This window comes from Colobus angolensis, unplaced genomic scaffold, assembly GCF_000951035.1.
Source record: "Colobus angolensis palliatus isolate OR3802 unplaced genomic scaffold, Cang.pa_1.0 Scaffold448, whole genome shotgun sequence".
Classification (NCBI taxonomy): domain Eukaryota; kingdom Metazoa; phylum Chordata; class Mammalia; order Primates; family Cercopithecidae; genus Colobus; species Colobus angolensis.
In genome coordinates this window covers 571,625-589,306 of record NW_012117910.1, presented here as the reverse complement: position 1 = coordinate 589,306, position 17,682 = coordinate 571,625, and the positions used below count along the sequence as shown (strand labels likewise).

General features: G+C 39.0%; 1 protein-coding gene across 3 annotated transcripts in view; it reads right to left on the bottom strand.

Moving 5' to 3' along the window:
* Positions 1–4,207: 4,207 nt before the first annotated feature.
* The window catches only part of HORMAD2 (HORMA domain containing 2), a 108,683-nt gene continuing 95,208 nt past the window's right edge, over positions 4,208–17,682 (bottom strand). For all 3 annotated transcript variants that reach the window (XM_011957684.1, XM_011957687.1, XM_011957685.1), the window contains one exon: positions 4,208–5,227. In XM_011957684.1, coding sequence (XP_011813074.1) covers positions 5,123–5,227 — 105 coding nt within the window. In that variant the 3' untranslated portion in view covers positions 4,208–5,122. The remainder of the gene's footprint in view (positions 5,228–17,682) is intronic.

The following is a 17,682-nucleotide window of genomic DNA, read 5'->3' as shown; positions in this document are numbered from 1 at the left end:
GAAGGGAAGGGAAGAAGGGAAGAAGGGAAGGGAAGAAGGGAAGGGATGAAGGAAAGGGAGGTAGGGAAGGAAGGAAGGGAAGAAGGGGGAAGAAGGAAAGAAGGGAAGGGAGGAAGGGAGGAAGGAAAGAAGGGAAGGGAAGAAGGGAAGAAGGGAAGGGAAGGGAAGGGAAGGGGAAGAAAGAAGGAATCCTAAGTTCCTGGAGACAAAGTGGACATGCTAAGAGTTAAAAAGCAGCCATAATGATGAACATCTGTTGAGTAGCAACTATATGTGTTCAGGGCTTGAATCCCCTTGCTTAAATCTCACAAAATTATGAAATAGGTGTAATTATTATTCAGATTTTATAGATTGAGTGAACTGGGGGCTAGAGAGATGAAATATCTTATCTAGAAAATGAAAACTTTTGAATCTAGCAGCCTAGGCTTTTTCTTTTCTACCTTGCTAAAAGGAAGATGAAAAACTAACTTTGCTTGCTTACCCTAGAGCCAATTGGTAATTACCCATATGGAACCTAGATGCTCCAGACTTCATCAGCCTTCAGGAGTCCTGAAATACCCAAACAACCCCTTAAAATTCACGCTTATACCAGGTTTCTAAGTGTCTGAGACCCCAGGGAATGCTCTACTAGTGCCCCATAGATGTTTCTGGCTATCTCAAGCAGTCTGCCTCTCTACTCCTGCCATGGAAAAACCCATGCACTGCTGAACACCATGGCACAGGTAAGTCCAGACTAAAATGTTTAATGAGCCTGGGCATGGTGGCTCACACCTGTAATCCCAGCACTCTGGGAAACTGAGGTGGGCAGATTGCTTGAGCCCAGGAGTTTGAGACCAGCCTGGGCAACACAGTAAAACCTCATCTCTACTAAAAACACAAAAATTATCTGGGCATGGTAGCATGTACCTGTAGTTCTAGCTACTTGGGAGGCTGAGGTGGGAGGATCACTTGAACCTGGGAGGTCAAGGCTGTAGTGAGCCATGATCGCGCCACTATACTCCAGGTTGGGCGACAGAGTGAGACTGTCTCAAAATAAAATAAAATAAAAGTTTAATGAGACTTTACTACTTTACTACTAAAGGCTCTGGGGTAATATGATGGAATTATAACACAGGAAAAAGCCCTGAAGCTGAGTAAATCAGCCTATTACCAGAAACGCTAGCCAATCCCTTTCTCAACATCCTCTATTGAGCAAATCTCATGTGCAACTTCCAGCCAGGTTGCAAGGGAATAGTTTACGCCAGCCTGCACATAGCCAGTGGTACCTGTGAGCCACCACCTACTATAAGACTGACAGACAGCGAAACTCTAATTGCAGAGATATTGTGCACCCAAGGGGATATTATATGAGCAGATTAGCTCCTTAGTACCTCAAGTCTTGTCATTTCTAAATAGGAACTTGACTTCACCAATGGATAACCCAAGGGCCCATTAATAAAAGCTTTTCTCTTTTTAACCAAGAATGGTGTCCTCCTCCTCTATCAAAACTGGAAATTTTATATCAAGTCTCAGCCATGACCTCAGTACAAAAATCACACAGTCACACTGAAAATATTACCTTTTTTTCCTTTAAACAAACTAAAAATATCTAAAGAGGATACATTTAGGCATTTTCTCACTTGTACAGAATCTAGAATCCTACATTGTAGCAGATCTTGACTTAACTCTTACATGCACAGTGTGTTCAGTTTCATTTTATTATTTGGGACCTCTTTCTAAATGATGATGATTATAACTGAGAATTATTTCAATATAAGATTCTGGGCCGGGCGCGGTGGCTCAAGCCTGTAATCCCAGCACTTTGGGAGGCCGAGACGGGCGGATCACGAGGTCAGGAGATCGAAACCATCCTGGCTAACACGGTGAAACCCCGTCTCTACTAAAAATACAAAAAAATTAGCCAGGCGAGGTGGCGGGCGTCTGTAGTCCCAGCTACTCGGGAGGCTGAGGCAGGAGAATGGCGTGAACCCGGGAGGTGGAGCTTGCAGTGAGCTGAGATCCGGCCACTGCACTCCAGCCTGGGGGCAGAGTGAGACTCTGTCTCAAAAAAAAAAAAAAAAAGATTCTGTGGAAGTCCCTAAATATCCAATACTATTGAGTTTGAAACCATAAATTGACAATTTTAAGATACATTAAAGTTGGCTCTAATGGTTAGTGGAATTTTAAGAACACACACACAACTCTGAACTCATGTGAAAGCAACTTTGACACTGATGAACATTTCCAGCCTCTTCCTGGAAGAGGTGAGCTGGAGAATGAAAGAACCCAGACAGCAGAGGGACCTGAAAGAGGGGAAATGAAGGTGTGGTTTCAGTGCCTGGCTTCAAAGACTGGTGGCAATCATGAGCCTAACCCATGTCTTTCCAGCTAGACCAAATTTCTGTAAAGACAGAAAAACCCCAAACAGCCAAATTCAAATTTCCCCTGCATAACTTTTTATTTAATAATGTCCCAGTTTCCAACTATCATCATCTAATCTTTGTGATCACACTGATGAACCAAGCACAGTCAGGGTGAGGGAATGACTGGTCTAGAACAGCTCAGGCATCCCAGCATGGGGCCTGTTTTCATTCTTTTCACTAAAGTGTCAGCTCCTTGATGCACTTGTGTTTATTCATCCCATTACAATTAAGAACCAAAATGAATAGATTAGAAAAAATATTTCTTTCCCTCTAATAAATCATTTAGTAGATAGAACTGAATATACTCCAATATTGATAGCTGGTTGCATATTTGAGCTCTGCTGTGTAAAATCAGATTGTTCACGTTTTCACAGTTCTCAGATTCTCTTGATAACAGATCTCCTTCCCTGTGTGCCCAGCCAAAGGCACAGGCCCAGAAACTTCTCTGTTGTCTCACATACACACTGCCTCAGAAACACAGAGTCCACCTACTGGCAGTGAGAAAGACTGTTCAGATGGGGAAAGAGGTGTTAATAGAGATAATAAAATCACTATAGAAATTTTCTAGATAGATTCAGATTTAAGACTTTGATTTAAAGGATCTGTCAACCTTAGGCTAAGTTTACGATAATCACAAATATAGATTATGAGCTCAATTCCCCTTGAAGCAAAATAGTTCCTTTTGAAATCCAGATTAACTACTCAGTAGTGCTAATTTGCTTTGAGAGTCGTTTATAGAGTTTTTGTGAAGCTCCTCTGTGTTCAAATACCTGCAGTGAAGACAAGCCCACTAATTCACAAGGTAGCCCATTTCAAAATTTTGACAACTGACAACTGTAGAGTTAAAAAGCTCCTCCTAGGCTGGGTGTGGTGGTCCATGCCTATAATCCTAGCACTTTGGGAGGCTGAGGTGGGTGGATTACTTGAAGTCAGGAGTTCGAGACCAGCCTGGGCAACATGGCAAAACCCCATGTCTACAAAAGATACAAAAATAAGCCAGGCATGGTAGCACATGCTTGTAGTCCCAGCCAGTCCAGAGGCTGAGGTGGGAGGATCACTTGAGCCTGGGAGGTCAATGTTGCAGTGAGCTGAGATCATGCCGGGGGGAAAAAAAAAAAAAAAAAAGCTCCTCCTTATAAATTGATCTCCTATAGCCTTTATCAATTTGCTCTTAGACCTTCTCTCTGGAGAGACACAAACCTAATTCCTGTACTAGACAGCTAATCTCTTTATGTGATTCTCTTAAAAGAAATGACAGTGACTCAGTCTACAATTCTATCAAGGATATAATAAATCCAATACCTTTCCCCTCCTTCTTTTAGTGGTAGAGCAGGCTTTCATGAGTCCACTTAATACACTAAAAGAAGGGGAAATGATCCTCCTCGTTGGCAGGCCCCAGTGCTACAGTCCAATTTAAGACCCTAGTTTGGTAGGCTGCCCTAGATAGTCAGGAATGGCTGAGAGTCTGGCATCTGGCAAGGGGCAGTGCTGAACAGGCAGGCTCCCTGGGATTTTCCTACAGAAATTCACCTTAGTCTGGGTCAGAGGTCACTGGTTCTCCATTTTGTGTGTGTGTGTGTGTGTGTGTCTGTGTGTGTGTGTATTAGAATCTGGAGAGTTTTCCACAGTGCCTGAACCTGAGAGTTTGACTTAGTAGAAATGAGGCAGGCCTAGTAATCCATATTTTAACAAGCACTCCAGTTATTGATGTTCTCACTACACTTTACATTTGGAGAAATACTGATGGTAGCAAAGAAACTTTTCCTTTCTGTGTGAAAAAAAGATGAGCAAAAAAAAAAAAAAAGTCTTGTATTTTCATTTTATTTAACCATAAGTCACACACTGAACATTTAACTTATTGGTCCTATCCATTTAAATTAAATTACTAAACCTCATTTTATAAGTTACTAAATCTCATGTTATATAAATAATAGAAATAACACTTTAAGTCATTTATTGTTCAGCTCATACTAATCATCAATTAAATCTATCCAAATTCTTCCAGGATAAGGAGGGAACTAATAGCATCATTTGCAGGTTGCAGACTGATAAACTGAAGTGCTTGTTGGGAAATATTCAATATAGGTCTTAAGAAGAGAGCCAGGCTCCCAAATTGCAGCATGTTCCCTGTTTTGGATTGGCTAACAGAACAGGGCCTGGGGCCATAGTTGAGGGAGGGCACATTTTGGTCCCACAATTAGCTGATCAACCTTGTGACTGAGGTTAACACATAAATCACACCTGGATAAGCACCTCCACATGCATCCTATGCAACTCTGTGGGAATTTTTAGTACAGCTAGAAAGGGATTCCAGTATACAGGTTACAACAAGTCAAAACATTTCACAGTAGCCTCAATACCTGAAGAGTTTAATTATGAAAAAAAAAAAAAAATCCTTCTTTCCTTTGAGAACAACAGCTTCTTTCCAAAATAACTGCTGTGGTTCTTTTACAAATATAACATAAAAAGTGTCTCATCTCTAACCCAGCTTTGAAGTAATGCTATCCAGAGGCAGCCCTACTGACCCTCTTTCCTGTGGCAAAGTGGATTCATGTCCTACCTCGCCAGTAATTTAGCACTTACTAACCGACAAAAAAATTGAGCAAACAATTTAGAAAAAGGTTTTTGTAACAGGAATTTACTTTCCTGCTAAGACAGTTTATGCATGTTTTTACAAAATAAATTTAATTTAAAATAAATGTAGAAAGAGTATTTAGCTTTCATTTTCTGTTAGGGATGAAGACCTTCACTGGTTCACTGACCTTCCTCTTCTTCCTGGAGTACTCAGAACTTTGCTGACTGCACACAAAATTCATTCTTTGAATCTGTGAGAATCACCAGAGAGAGGCACAATTCAGCAGAGATTTTGACATCTGCACAAGACATATATAAGACAGGTAGACCAAGCATTAATCCCTCAAGCTGCATAACGGATCCAAACCTGCTTTCCTGTGGGCTGGTTTGGCCCTGCACAGAGGCCCTGCTGCCAGTATCAGAGTCTGGTATTGCAAGTTTCAGGAGCTGAGGTCCCTTGGAGGCAGCCAGTTTCTGAGACAGTTTCTTGGCTCTCTCTAGTGAATTCAACACATCCAAGTCTTGAGAGAAGGCTTGTTAAGGTGTGGGGCCAACAAGAAGCAATTAAGGTTTAGGAGAGATCTGGGGCACTGACTGCTTTAGAGGCAAATGTCATTTAAGTCCCAATTTCAGGTAGCAGAGACATATTGTCTTGTCTTTTCTATCGTATGTTCAGAATAACGAATTAAGAAGAAACATAACCTTTCTACTGAGGAGTATGTTAGTGATGAAAGGGAAGTTGGTCAGTGAAACATTATAGATATGTATTTTGCCATTGAGTTTGGCTTTGGTAAAGATTTTAGAACTTATTTTTGCTTAACCGGGTGAACAACTAGATATATTATAATTTGCCAAACAATCCCTAATGCGTGAAATTCCAAGAAACACATAGAGGACATTTATATATTTTCCAGCCACTAGATGGGAGGAAAGGTTTTTCCATGTCCTATGTTTTTCACTTGTGAGAATATATAGTAGAGGTTCCAAAATTACCCCTTTTGTCCTTTGTAGGAGAGGCATGTTATTATTACTGATATGTTATTATAACAAAATAGTGGAAGTGCCAATAAAACATTTAAGTGCCATTTAGGAACAAAGATTGGGTATCAAAAATGGCTAACTTAAGCACTAATTCATCATTTAGTTTCATAAAGCAGTTGAATTTCTGATCTCAGAAACCACAAATTCCTTTTGGCTTATACTAAGACAGTAGCTATGCAAACTCTGAGAAAATATATAGAGCAGCCCGTCAAATAACTCGTTTACTTACATGTAAAAATTTGAAATGGCCTGCTCTAAAGGAAAGGAAATAGCAACATAAAAACTCAAAGCACAAAAACCAAGTTGTTATCTAGGAGATGAATTTGTTATGGTTTGACTGTAGGAAAAAGTATCTGGGAAAAGTTAGCTAGATATGTTGCTTGGCCATGCTTTCCATTCAAACCAAGCTATCCTCACTTCTATCAAATCTGGGTACACATGAAAGAAGAGAAGATAAGTGGACAAATTCTCAACTGACCAGTTGACCTGATGGTTTAATAGTTTTGTTCTCTTTTTCTTCCATTGTTCAAATAAATCAAAGTTTAATTATGAGTTGTAGAACTGTAATTTTATTGCAGTGAGTCAAAATATCTTCAATATTTCAAGGTAATAGTGAGGCCTGGGAACTCTCAATGGTTTATAGAAAATTAGTGGGCTGAAAAACAAGTATGTTATCAGCCAGGGGACACTTCTTAACATAGACAAATAATATATACAAACTATATAAACCAACAAATTTATCCACACAAAGGAACATTTGAGAAACATTTTTCAGGTGTATTCCAACTGGATGAGTTTGTGTACTTGACGCCAAAACCAACAAGTCAAGCAAAGGGCCAGTAATCAGGCAGACTAGAAAGATTATCTGGATGATCTGAACATCAGATGATCATCAAATGACTTCTAATACATTTCATATTATATTTTAAACATACAGCCTATAAGTGTTTCTCTTTTAATTATTAAGTGTTTCTTGATGCAGATTAACAAGAGGCTACTATGATCTGTTTACCAATAGAGCCTCAGGAGTAGAGTATCCACATATGTATCTGAAAAAAGCCCTGAAGATATGCTTTCTGGATATGATGTTGCCCTACTTTCCATCTTTGGTTTAGTAACATATTCTCCATTTGGGAAGCCAAAAAGTAGGCTTTGCCTTAAGCACAAATAGGATAGCCAGCTGATTTAGTAGCAGTATTTGGGAAGTTCTAGAAGGGATCCTTTCTTCTAAATGACTCTTTTTAATCACTTATTCCTTTATTCACTCCCTTTAAAAATGCTTGTTACTTGAATGTTCTCCCAAAGTTCTGTCTTTGGCTGTCTTTCTCCTTATTCTCCACACCCTCCCTGAGTGATCTCATCTGCTTTTAGGAATCAATTATCAATCATAAGCAAAGACCCCCACATTTTTGTTTACAGCTTAGATCTTCCTTCTGAACTTCAGATCTGTGTGTGTATCCAACTGCCAACTAAAAGTCTCTACATGGGTATTCCAAAGAAAACTCAAGTGCAGTCTGTCCAAATTGGAATTCATCATCTGCTTCTCTAAGCCTGTTCCCAATCTTTGTTCTCACTCACCCAAGGTGTCCAAGTTAAAAATCAGAGAATCATCCATGATACTCCATCATTCTCATGCTAGCATCTAATTAATCACTAATTCCTTTTGATCCTCCTCCTTAATAGCTCTCAAATCCATCCATTGTCCTCTATTCCCATTACTTCTTCTTTTTTTTTTTTTGAGACGGAGTCTTGCTCTGTCGCCCAGGCTGGAGTGCAGTGGCCGGATCTCAGCTCACTGCAAGCTCCGCCTCCCGGGTTCACGCCATTCTCCTGCCTCAGCCTCCCGAGTAGCTGGGACTACAGGCAACCGCCACCACGCCCGGCTAGTTTTTTTGTATTTTTTTTTTAGTAGAGACAGGGTTTCACCGTGTTAGCCAGGATGGTCTCGATCTCCTGACCTCATGATCCGCCCATCTCAGCCTCCCAAAGTGCTGGGATTACAGGCTTGAGCCACCGCGCCCGGCCTCCCATTACTTCTTTAGTGCAGGCAAACATCATCTCTCCCAATCACTGCTCCCTACTCCCACTATGACTGCTTCTCCAGTCCATTCTCCAATCTGGAGCACAAGTTGTCTCATATGCAGATCTGACCACATCGCTCTTCTGCTTCATCAATCATCCATTAATAACTTCCCATGGACCTCAGAATAAAGTCTAGGTGCTTTATGGCCTTGGCCTATTTCTGCAGCTCCATCTTCCCCCACACTTAACCACTTGCAGTTCTAATGGGCCCTGCTTGCCTCACTCTGGATTTTACCTTAATACCCACACCCATGCTTTGCTCCTCTCTTCTTCATTTGGCCCAGGGGCAGCTCCATAGTTTCTTCTGCCTGCTGGGCTTCCCTGACACCCCCACGGCTGTGTTCTTTTCTTACCCCTTTTGTAGCATTTACTATGCAGTATTATCAGGCCTACTTACTAGTCTTCCCATCCAGAGTGTAAACTCCTTGAGGTTAGTGCCATTTTTTTTTTTTTTCCTTTTTGAAATAGAGTCTTACTCTGTCACTCAGGCTAGAGTATAGTGGTGCAATCTCGGCTCACTGCAACCTGCATCTCCCAGGTTCAAGCAATTTTCATGCCTCAGCCTCCCAAGCTGGGATTACAGGCACCTGGCACCATGCCCCGCTATTTTTGTATTTTTATTAGAGACAGGATTTTACCATATTGGACAGGGTAGTCTCAAACTCCTGACCTCAGGTGATCCGCATGCCTTGGCCTCCCAAAGTGCTGGGATTACAGGCATAAGCCACTGCGCCCAGCCCCAACATTTGCATCATCTTTGTATTCTCAGTTCCTGGCATCTGGTAAAGCTCTTTAATTATTGGCTGAATGAATGAACACATAAATGAAACTGATTTTAAGCCATGCCATGAGCTGGGCACTAAAAACATATCTCTAGTAATACAACGATCAATGAGACATAGATGGTTTCCCAGAATTGAGCCTTGTAAAGGAGAGACATTAAGTACACAATTACAATATAATGCAATACAACGTAATGCCAAAATAGACATTCGGAAATTCATTCAGCAGTTATTTATTGAGTGTCAGCTATGTGCATAGACTCTTCTAGGTTTTTGGGACATATCAGTGAACGAAAGAGATAAAAATTCCTGCCCCATGAATTTTACAATCTGGCCATGTTACTTTCCAATGGCATCCATTGCTTTTAGGACAAAGTCCAAAAATGGCATTTCATACCCTAGACCTAGTTCTTTACATTTTCAGGGGAGGGAAAGTGTCACAGACCCTGATGAAAGCTATGCATGCTCTCCTCAGAAAAATGCTCACACCTCCACTCACTAATCTACTTTGGCAGGCTGTTTGAGGGGCTACTAGACCCCCTGAGTACTTCTCAGTTAGAGTTATGACTCCTCAGGCCCTGGCTTTGTCTAGCCTCATACCTTGCTTCTCATACCTTGCTTCCTCTTGATTCTAAACCTTTGCACATGATGTTCCTTCTGCCTAAAATGTTCTTTACCCTCCACTGCCCTCCCTTTTTGCCTAGTTGATTCCTACTCATTCTTCAGATCTCAGATTAAAAAAAAAAATTTCCTCAGAGAAACTCTCTCCATCCCAAATAAGTTAGGTCTCCCAATCATAGAACTATGTGGAGTTCTAGGAGATTAGGAACATGCATGTCTTGGTTACATTTGTATCACTAACATCTAGCAAGTGCCTTGACATAGTAAAAGCTCAATAAATACTTTCTGATGAATGAATTTTCAAAGAGCACTCTGCCTGCAGTGTAGAAGTGTATTGGAGACATCAAGCAGATACAGATGATGAGTCTGTTATAGTGGTAGACAGATGGTAACTTGAATGGCAGTGGAGATAGAGAAAAGTTAAAATTGAGAGATATATTTGGGAGGTGGAGTCAGAAGTATGGCCAATTGGATATCATGGTAAGAGAGAGATAGATGGGTCAATAATAACTTCCCTGTTTCTAGTTTGGTTAACTGCATGGATGGAGGTGCTGTTCTCTCAGGTTGAGAAGAATGGGAGTTTTGAACCTGTTGAGTTTGGAGTGCCCACGAAACCTCCATGTGGACATGTTGAATTGGTGGCTATATGTAGAAGTCTGAAGTTCAGGAAAGAGGTCTGGGTTGGAGATGTAAATTTGAAAGTCATAAGCATAAGGAGGATAATTAATGCCATTGGTGTGGGAGAGATTGCTTATTGAAAGATCAGAGTGTGGGAAGGGAAAGAGATCAGGACATAGCCTAAGGAAATCCAACATTTAGAGATTAGTTAGAGGATGAGCCAACAAAGGAGACTGAGAAAGAGAGAGATAAAAGAAGATTAGCAGACCGTAATGTTGAGAAAGCCAGGGGAAGGGGGTTTTAAGGAGAGGGAGTGGAAAAATTAAAAGATAGTGGTCAATAGTGTCAGGTGTTGCTGAGACGGCAAGGAAGATGAGGACTCAAGTATGTCCACTTGATTTCACCACATGGGGTTTACTGAGTGCATTGGATTGGTGAGGGTGGAAGTCACCTTGAAGTCATGTGAAGAGTGAGTAAAAGATTAAAGAAATTGAGACAAGTACACAAAGTTTTATAGAAGTCAAGAGGGAGTGACCAACTCAGGCTTGGGAATTTAGAGAAGGCTCCTTAGAAGAGAGACATTGAGCTGGGCATTGAAGGAAGAGCAGCAGTTCACCAGACTGGAAATGGTGGTGGGAGCAAGGGGAGGTTATTCTAGGCAGAAAGTTCAATATGTTTAAAGACAATGAAACATGAAAAGACATGGAAAATATATGAGATGGTGGGAAATGTCCCTTTATTAGATTGACTCTTAGGGTTAGGTATTATGCATTCAACATACTCCTGTTAAAAATGCAAATTCCCCTGAAATTTTTACTCAATATGATATTAGTGTAAGTGAATTTACCAAGTGGTCTCCAAGTGTCAGCCTACTAAAAGCAGAACCTCACAGGCTTTGGAAAAAGGACAGATACGTTGTGATACAGAAAGGGCAGCTCAGGGCACATCACTTGTTTTGTGTGAGGAGGTAGACCTGCACGGGGAACCAAGGGAGAGGGCAGCCCCAGGCAGCCAGGAAATATGGTGAGTTTTGTGCCTGGGGTGAGTGTAGTGAATTTTGCTCACTTCAAAATTATTTTTCAAGTCAGATCTGGCAAAATGTTTTCTCTTGAGAAAACCAGTCCTCACCAGTATAAATTTGTAGTTAAGTTTATGTCTAGAATCTTTGGATTTGGCAGTTTCCAGATCAAAGACTTCTATGGTTCAAAGGATCTATGTCCCTAAAAGTAAGTTATACCACTGATGTTTTGATTCACTTAACATTTATATTTTTGGCACAATGAAAGGGAGATCAACAGTAATTATAAAATAAATGCCGTTAATATAAATGCAGTTTATGCTAACATTGTGATGAATAAGCAGTAAGAAAGCAAATGCTTTGAGAGAAACTTACCTTCAACACCAGTAGAGCTGTAAGCTTTCTTGATATGTTGGTACAGTAAAGAAAAGAAAGGAGTAAAACATGACAAGAATTATCCAAGTTTGTGGTAATGCCATTGACCAAGGTTACAAATAGAAGAAGTTGATGGAGTGGGAGGTGGGAACATGGTGGGGAAGATAGATAGAGAAATAATTGACTCTGTTTATAAGATTCTGAATTGGATGTGAGATATCCAAATGAAGATGTTCACCAGGCATTGACTATGTGAGCTGGATCTAAGGATGGAGGAAATCACATCAAGAGCACACTGGGAAATGTCTCATGTTTTACTGGGACTTGTGAGGGGTTTGCCCATTCAATTAATTTCTTATCTTCTGCCATTTGTGACCAGAGTTCTGGACCATGACTATCTCTATTTAGGAGGTAAATGTGTATTCTTCTTAGGCTCATAATCAGATATTTCCATTTATTTCCAAAAGTTATTACATAAGTTCTCCCTTACCCCCTTCTCTAAGGTATCATATGACTTTAAAAGTTTTATAATTAATTCATTTATTTGACAAATGTTTTTTGAGCACCTTCTCTGTGCCAGACATTGTGTTAAACACTAAAGATACAAAGCTGATCAAGACACTTCATGTCCTCAAAGAAGGCCTGGTACGGGGAAACAAACAGGTTACAGAGGAAATGACAGAGTCATGTATAGGGTACAGCAGGGGTTCCAAAAAGATCTTATCAGTTCTTTCTGAGGAGGCCTGGCAAGGCTTCAAAGGGGATATGAAGCTTGAACTAAGTAATGCAAGATGAGCAGACATTCACCAGGCAAACAGCATTAGGAAATGGGGTTGCAAATAACATATTTTAGACAGGAGCACAGGTACAGGGATATAAAGCAGGATACCTCTGGGGAATTGGGTATAGTTCAATGGGGCTAACAGGAAGGGTGTGGGAGTGGTGGGCTAGGTCAGCCAATGTCATTGTTTAAAGTTTGGACTTTGTAACGGGAGTTTGTAATGGAATACCCCAAAGGGTTCCAAGAGTAGGTCTGTTTTAGAAAGATCCCTATGGCAGCAGTGTGAAGGGTGGATTGAAGAGGAGTAAGATGAGAAGCAATGAGGCTACTTCAGAAAAGGAATGATCTGAGCAAGACCAAAAGCCACAGTAAAGTTAGAGGGAAAACATTAAAAGGATAAAGGGCTCAGCAGAGACAGAATGAGTGCCTGAACCTGAGCCCTACCATGACTTGATCATTAATTGGAATAAGCACAGGTATAGTAAAGGAAAGAAAGGAGTAAAACATGACAAAAATTACCCAAGTTTCTGGTAATGCCAGTGACCAAGATGGGAAATAGAAGTTGAGGGAGTATGAGGTAGGAACATGGTATGAAGGATGGATGAAGAAACAACTGACTCTGTTTTCAAGATTCTGAGTTGGAATGAGATATCCAAATGAAGATGTCCACCAGGCATTGACTATGTGACCTGGAGCTAAGGATGAAGGAAATTGCATCAAGGGCATATATCAAAAGAAGTATTCACTTGGGACAAAAGAAAGAATATTACTTCTTCTGAGGTCCACAGGAATGAGGTAAAGTGGATACCGATATAGGTAAACATTTAAATATGAGAGCAAAAAGTTGAATGATTTATGTTTGATGACCTTAATTATTTCTATGAAGTAGAGTTTAGGTCATCTGCCTAGAAAGGGAGTAAACTGGTGTTGGGTGGCACTTAAAACACTTAAGTGGTAAAAGTATAAAATGGTCATTTGGACAATGGGAAAAGCAGTTGATCATAGATTTGTAAAAATCATGTAGACTTTTACTTAGGATCCTGATAGCTTTAAGACATATTACCTTCAAATTAAACATTTGAATGCTTACAACAGACTATATACTAAAAAATCCCGTATGTTATGTCATTTATTCCTCACAATAACTGTGTGTGATGGGAGGGGGAGTGTTTATTCCTCTTGTACAGATGTAGAAACAAGCTCAGAGAAGTGAAATGACTTACCCAGTTCACACATTTAGTAAGTGCAAGTTTTGAACCAGGTCTCTTGATTTCAAGTTTAGTGCTCCTTAAAATTTGTTTCTTCAACCCAAAGGGGAAAACAAGGTAAGAAATTATAGAATAGTCTATAAGAATTCTTTGTAGTATCCTTAAGCTTCTATTTGGGGTTGATCTTTCCTTGGGCACAGCCTATTGGGACTTCAAACTAAACAAAACCAAAGTCAAATTTATTGTTTTTCCTTTGTAACCAATTTTTCCTCATGACTCTACAATTTCTGTAAATCATCATTTCCCAGTCATCAAAGGTGGAAAACAGTCACCTTAGATTCATCCCTTGTTTCCTAATGCCTACACAGTGTTCTTGTAATGAGTAAATGGAATAGCACAGATAGAGCACTCGGTATAACCTCTCACATGTGCAAGTCATTCAGTGACTGACAGTTATCATAATTCCTACTGCCACAGGAATCCCCAGCTCCAGGCAAATTGGATTGTGGTACACTGAAAAACAGGCCCCAAAAGATGTCCATGTCCTAAATTCTGGAGCCTGTGAATGTGACCTTACATGGCAAAAATATAAAAGGGGGGCATCTCTACAGATGTAATAAAGGATCTTGAAATGGAGAGTTCTTCTTAATTACCCAGGTGGACCCTAAATGTAATCATATGTATCCTTGTAAGACAGAGGCAGTGGGAGATGTGAACACAGGCAGAAGAGAAGACAATGTGACAATAGGGTCAGAAACTATTGTGACCAGGAATGCCAGCAGCTACTAGAAGCTGGATGAGGCAAAGAATAGAACTTCTCTTAGAGCACCAGAGGGAGTATGGCTCTGCTGACATCTTGATTTCAGGCCACTGATACTGCTTTTGGACTTCTGGCCTCTAGAATTGTGAGAGAATACATTTTTGTTGTTTTAAACCACCAAACTTGTAATTTATTACAGCAACCAAGGGAACTAATCCTCCAAACATACCACATTCTTTTCCTTCTTCTCTATTTCCTCTAGACTTAAGAAAACAGAAACCTTCCATTACTTTCTTTCTTTTAAATTTTGAATAATTCCTTCAAGGCCAATGTCTAACAGTACTTCATCCACAAACCCTCTCTTGCTCCTTTAATCTGACATGAACTTTCTTTCTAATGAATATCCACACTACATTTTTGTAACTGAATGTTTCTGACAACATAAATATTTGTAAACAAATTGCCCTATACCTGGGATTGGATTTTTATTTAGGAATTCATGTGTATTAATTTTATGGCCTTTTGCCTCTCTGCAATGCTTTACACAACATCTTTCACACAGTAGGTATCAATAATTCTTTGCTACACTACCTCTACTACTTACAAAAGTGTTCAGTTACACAGTTATTCATACATTCAAAAGCCATACTGTCTAATATGATAGCTATTAGCTACATGTGGCCATTTATATTTAATTTAATCAAAATGAAATAAAACTTAAAATTTACTTCCTCAGTTGCATTAGCCACATTTCTGGTGCTCAATAGCCACATGTGGTGAGTGGCTACCTATTTGACATCACAGATACAGAACATTTTTCTTATCACAGAAAATTCTATTGGACAGAGCTATTCTACATGACAATCTTAAATATTATACAAGTAAATAGAAATTTTCTTAGGGATTATGGTGATAATAGGAATATAGATACTAGAAATAATGTTTCTTCAAAACACGAAGGCATATTATTATAAAAATGTTGTTTCCCAAGATTAATTCATCAAATAAAAGTAATCTCAAAAGAATTCCAATAATATGTCTGTTGGAACTTGTTAGGCTGATTCTAATAGTGAAAGAGAAAATATGTGGGAAAACCTTAAAAAGAAAGAATAATGAAAAAGAAGAAAAATGAGGGGAATAATAATAATAAAGAGAATAATAAAGAGAATAAAGAAAAAGAAGGATAATGAAGAATAAAGAAAAAGAATAATAATAAATATAAAGGGAATAAAGAAAAAGAATAATAATGAGGGGAAACAGTTACCCTTCCAGATATTAAAAGCCACTATAAAATCAAGGTAATTAAAAATTATATCACAAGAGTAGATATATGGATCAGTGAAATAGAAGAGAAAATCTAAACACAAGCCTATGCTTTGGTTTATGAAAAAGGTAGCATTTCAATTAGCAGGGAAAGGGCAGACTATTCAGGTGGTATGAATAAAATGGGAAAAAGTTATCATACTGGGGGAAATATCCCAGCTAACTTAAGGAAACAAATGTATAAAACCAAACTACAAATCTAGTAAAACAAAATATAGAAAACATTATGTATAACTTTAGCATTGGGAAGACCCTCTTAAGTAACATATAAAATGTATAAAATGGGGGGGATAGCATTAGGAGATACACCTAACGTAAATGACGAGTTAATGGGTGCAGCACACCAACATGGCACATGTATACATATGTAACAAACCTGCACGTTGTGCACATGTACCCTAGAACTTTAAGTATAATAATAATTTTTAAAAAGTAAAAAAAATATATAAAATGATGAGACCATGGAAAGACATCTGCATTCATAGACTGAAAGACAATATGGTTAAGATGTCAATACTACCCAAAGCAATCTACAGACTCAACACAATCTTTGTCAAAATCCCAATAAAATTTTTTGCAGAGATAGAAAAACCCATTCTAAAATTTATATGGGATCTCAAGGATCTCCAAATGGCCAAAACAATCTTGAATAAGAAAAACAAAGTTGGAGGTCTCACAATTCCTGATTTCAAAGCTTACTACAAACCTACAGTAATCAAAACAGTGTGGTACTGGCATAAAGACAGGTATATAGACCAATGAAGTAGAGTAAAGAGCCCAGAAATAAACCTTCATGTATATGGTCAAATGATTTTCAACAAATGTGCCAAGAACATTCAATGAGGAAAGACAGTCTTTTCAACAAATGCTGTTAAGAAAATGGAATATCCATATGCAAAAGAATGAAGTTGGACCTTTATCTTAGATCATTCACAAAAGTTAACTCAGAAAGGATCAAAGACCTAAACTTAAGAGCCAAAACTCTAAAACCCTTAGAAGAAAACATAGGGAAAATCTTTGTAACATTGGAGTTAACAAGGATTTCTTAGATATGACACAAAAAACAAAGGCAAAAGAAAAAACAGGTAAATTGGACTTCAAAATTTAAAACTTTTGTGCATCAAAGAATGCTATTATCAAGAAGGCAACCCATGGAATGAGAGAAAATGTTTGCAAATCATATATCTGATAACGGATTAATGTCCAAAATATATAAAGCATTCCTACAACTCAACAACAACAAAACAACACTGATTTTAGTGGGTATGGTGGCTCACACTTGTAATTGCAGCTATTCAGGAGGCTGAGGCAGGAGGATCGCCTGAGCCCAGGAGTTTGAGACCAGCCTGGGCAACATAGTGAGACCCTGTCTCTTAAAATACAAACAAACAAAAAAACAAACAAAATCCTGAGTTTAAGATGGGCAAAAGACTTGAAGAGACATTTCTCTAAATAAGATATGCAATTAGCCAATAAGCACATGAAAAGATGCTCAATATCACTATCATCAGAGATGCAAATTAAAGCCACAAAGACATACCACTTCATACTCATTATAATAGTTATTATTAAAAAAAACAGAAAATAACAAGTTGGGGATGATGTGGAGAAACTGGAACACTTGTGCATTGCTGGTAGAAATGTTAAATGGTGCAGCTGCCATGGAAAATAGTAGGGCAATTCTTCAAAAAATTAAAAATAGAATTACCATATTATCCAGCAATTCCACTGCTGGGTACATACCCAAAAAGGCTGAAAGCAGGAACCTGAACAAGTATTTGTACACCTATGTTCATAGCAGCGTTATTCACAATAGCCAAAAGGTAGAAACAACCCACCTGTCCATCAATAGATGAATGGATAAACAAAATATGGTATATACATACAATGGAAGATTATTCAGCTTTAAAAGGAAGGATATTCTGATACATGCTCAAACATGGATAAACCTTGAGGACATTATGCTAAGTGAAATAAGCCAGTCATAAAAGAGCAAATATTATACATTGCACTTGTATAAGGTATAGAGAGTAGTCAAATTCATAGAGACAGAAAATAGAATGATGATTGCCAGGTGCTATGGGGAGAGGGAGATGA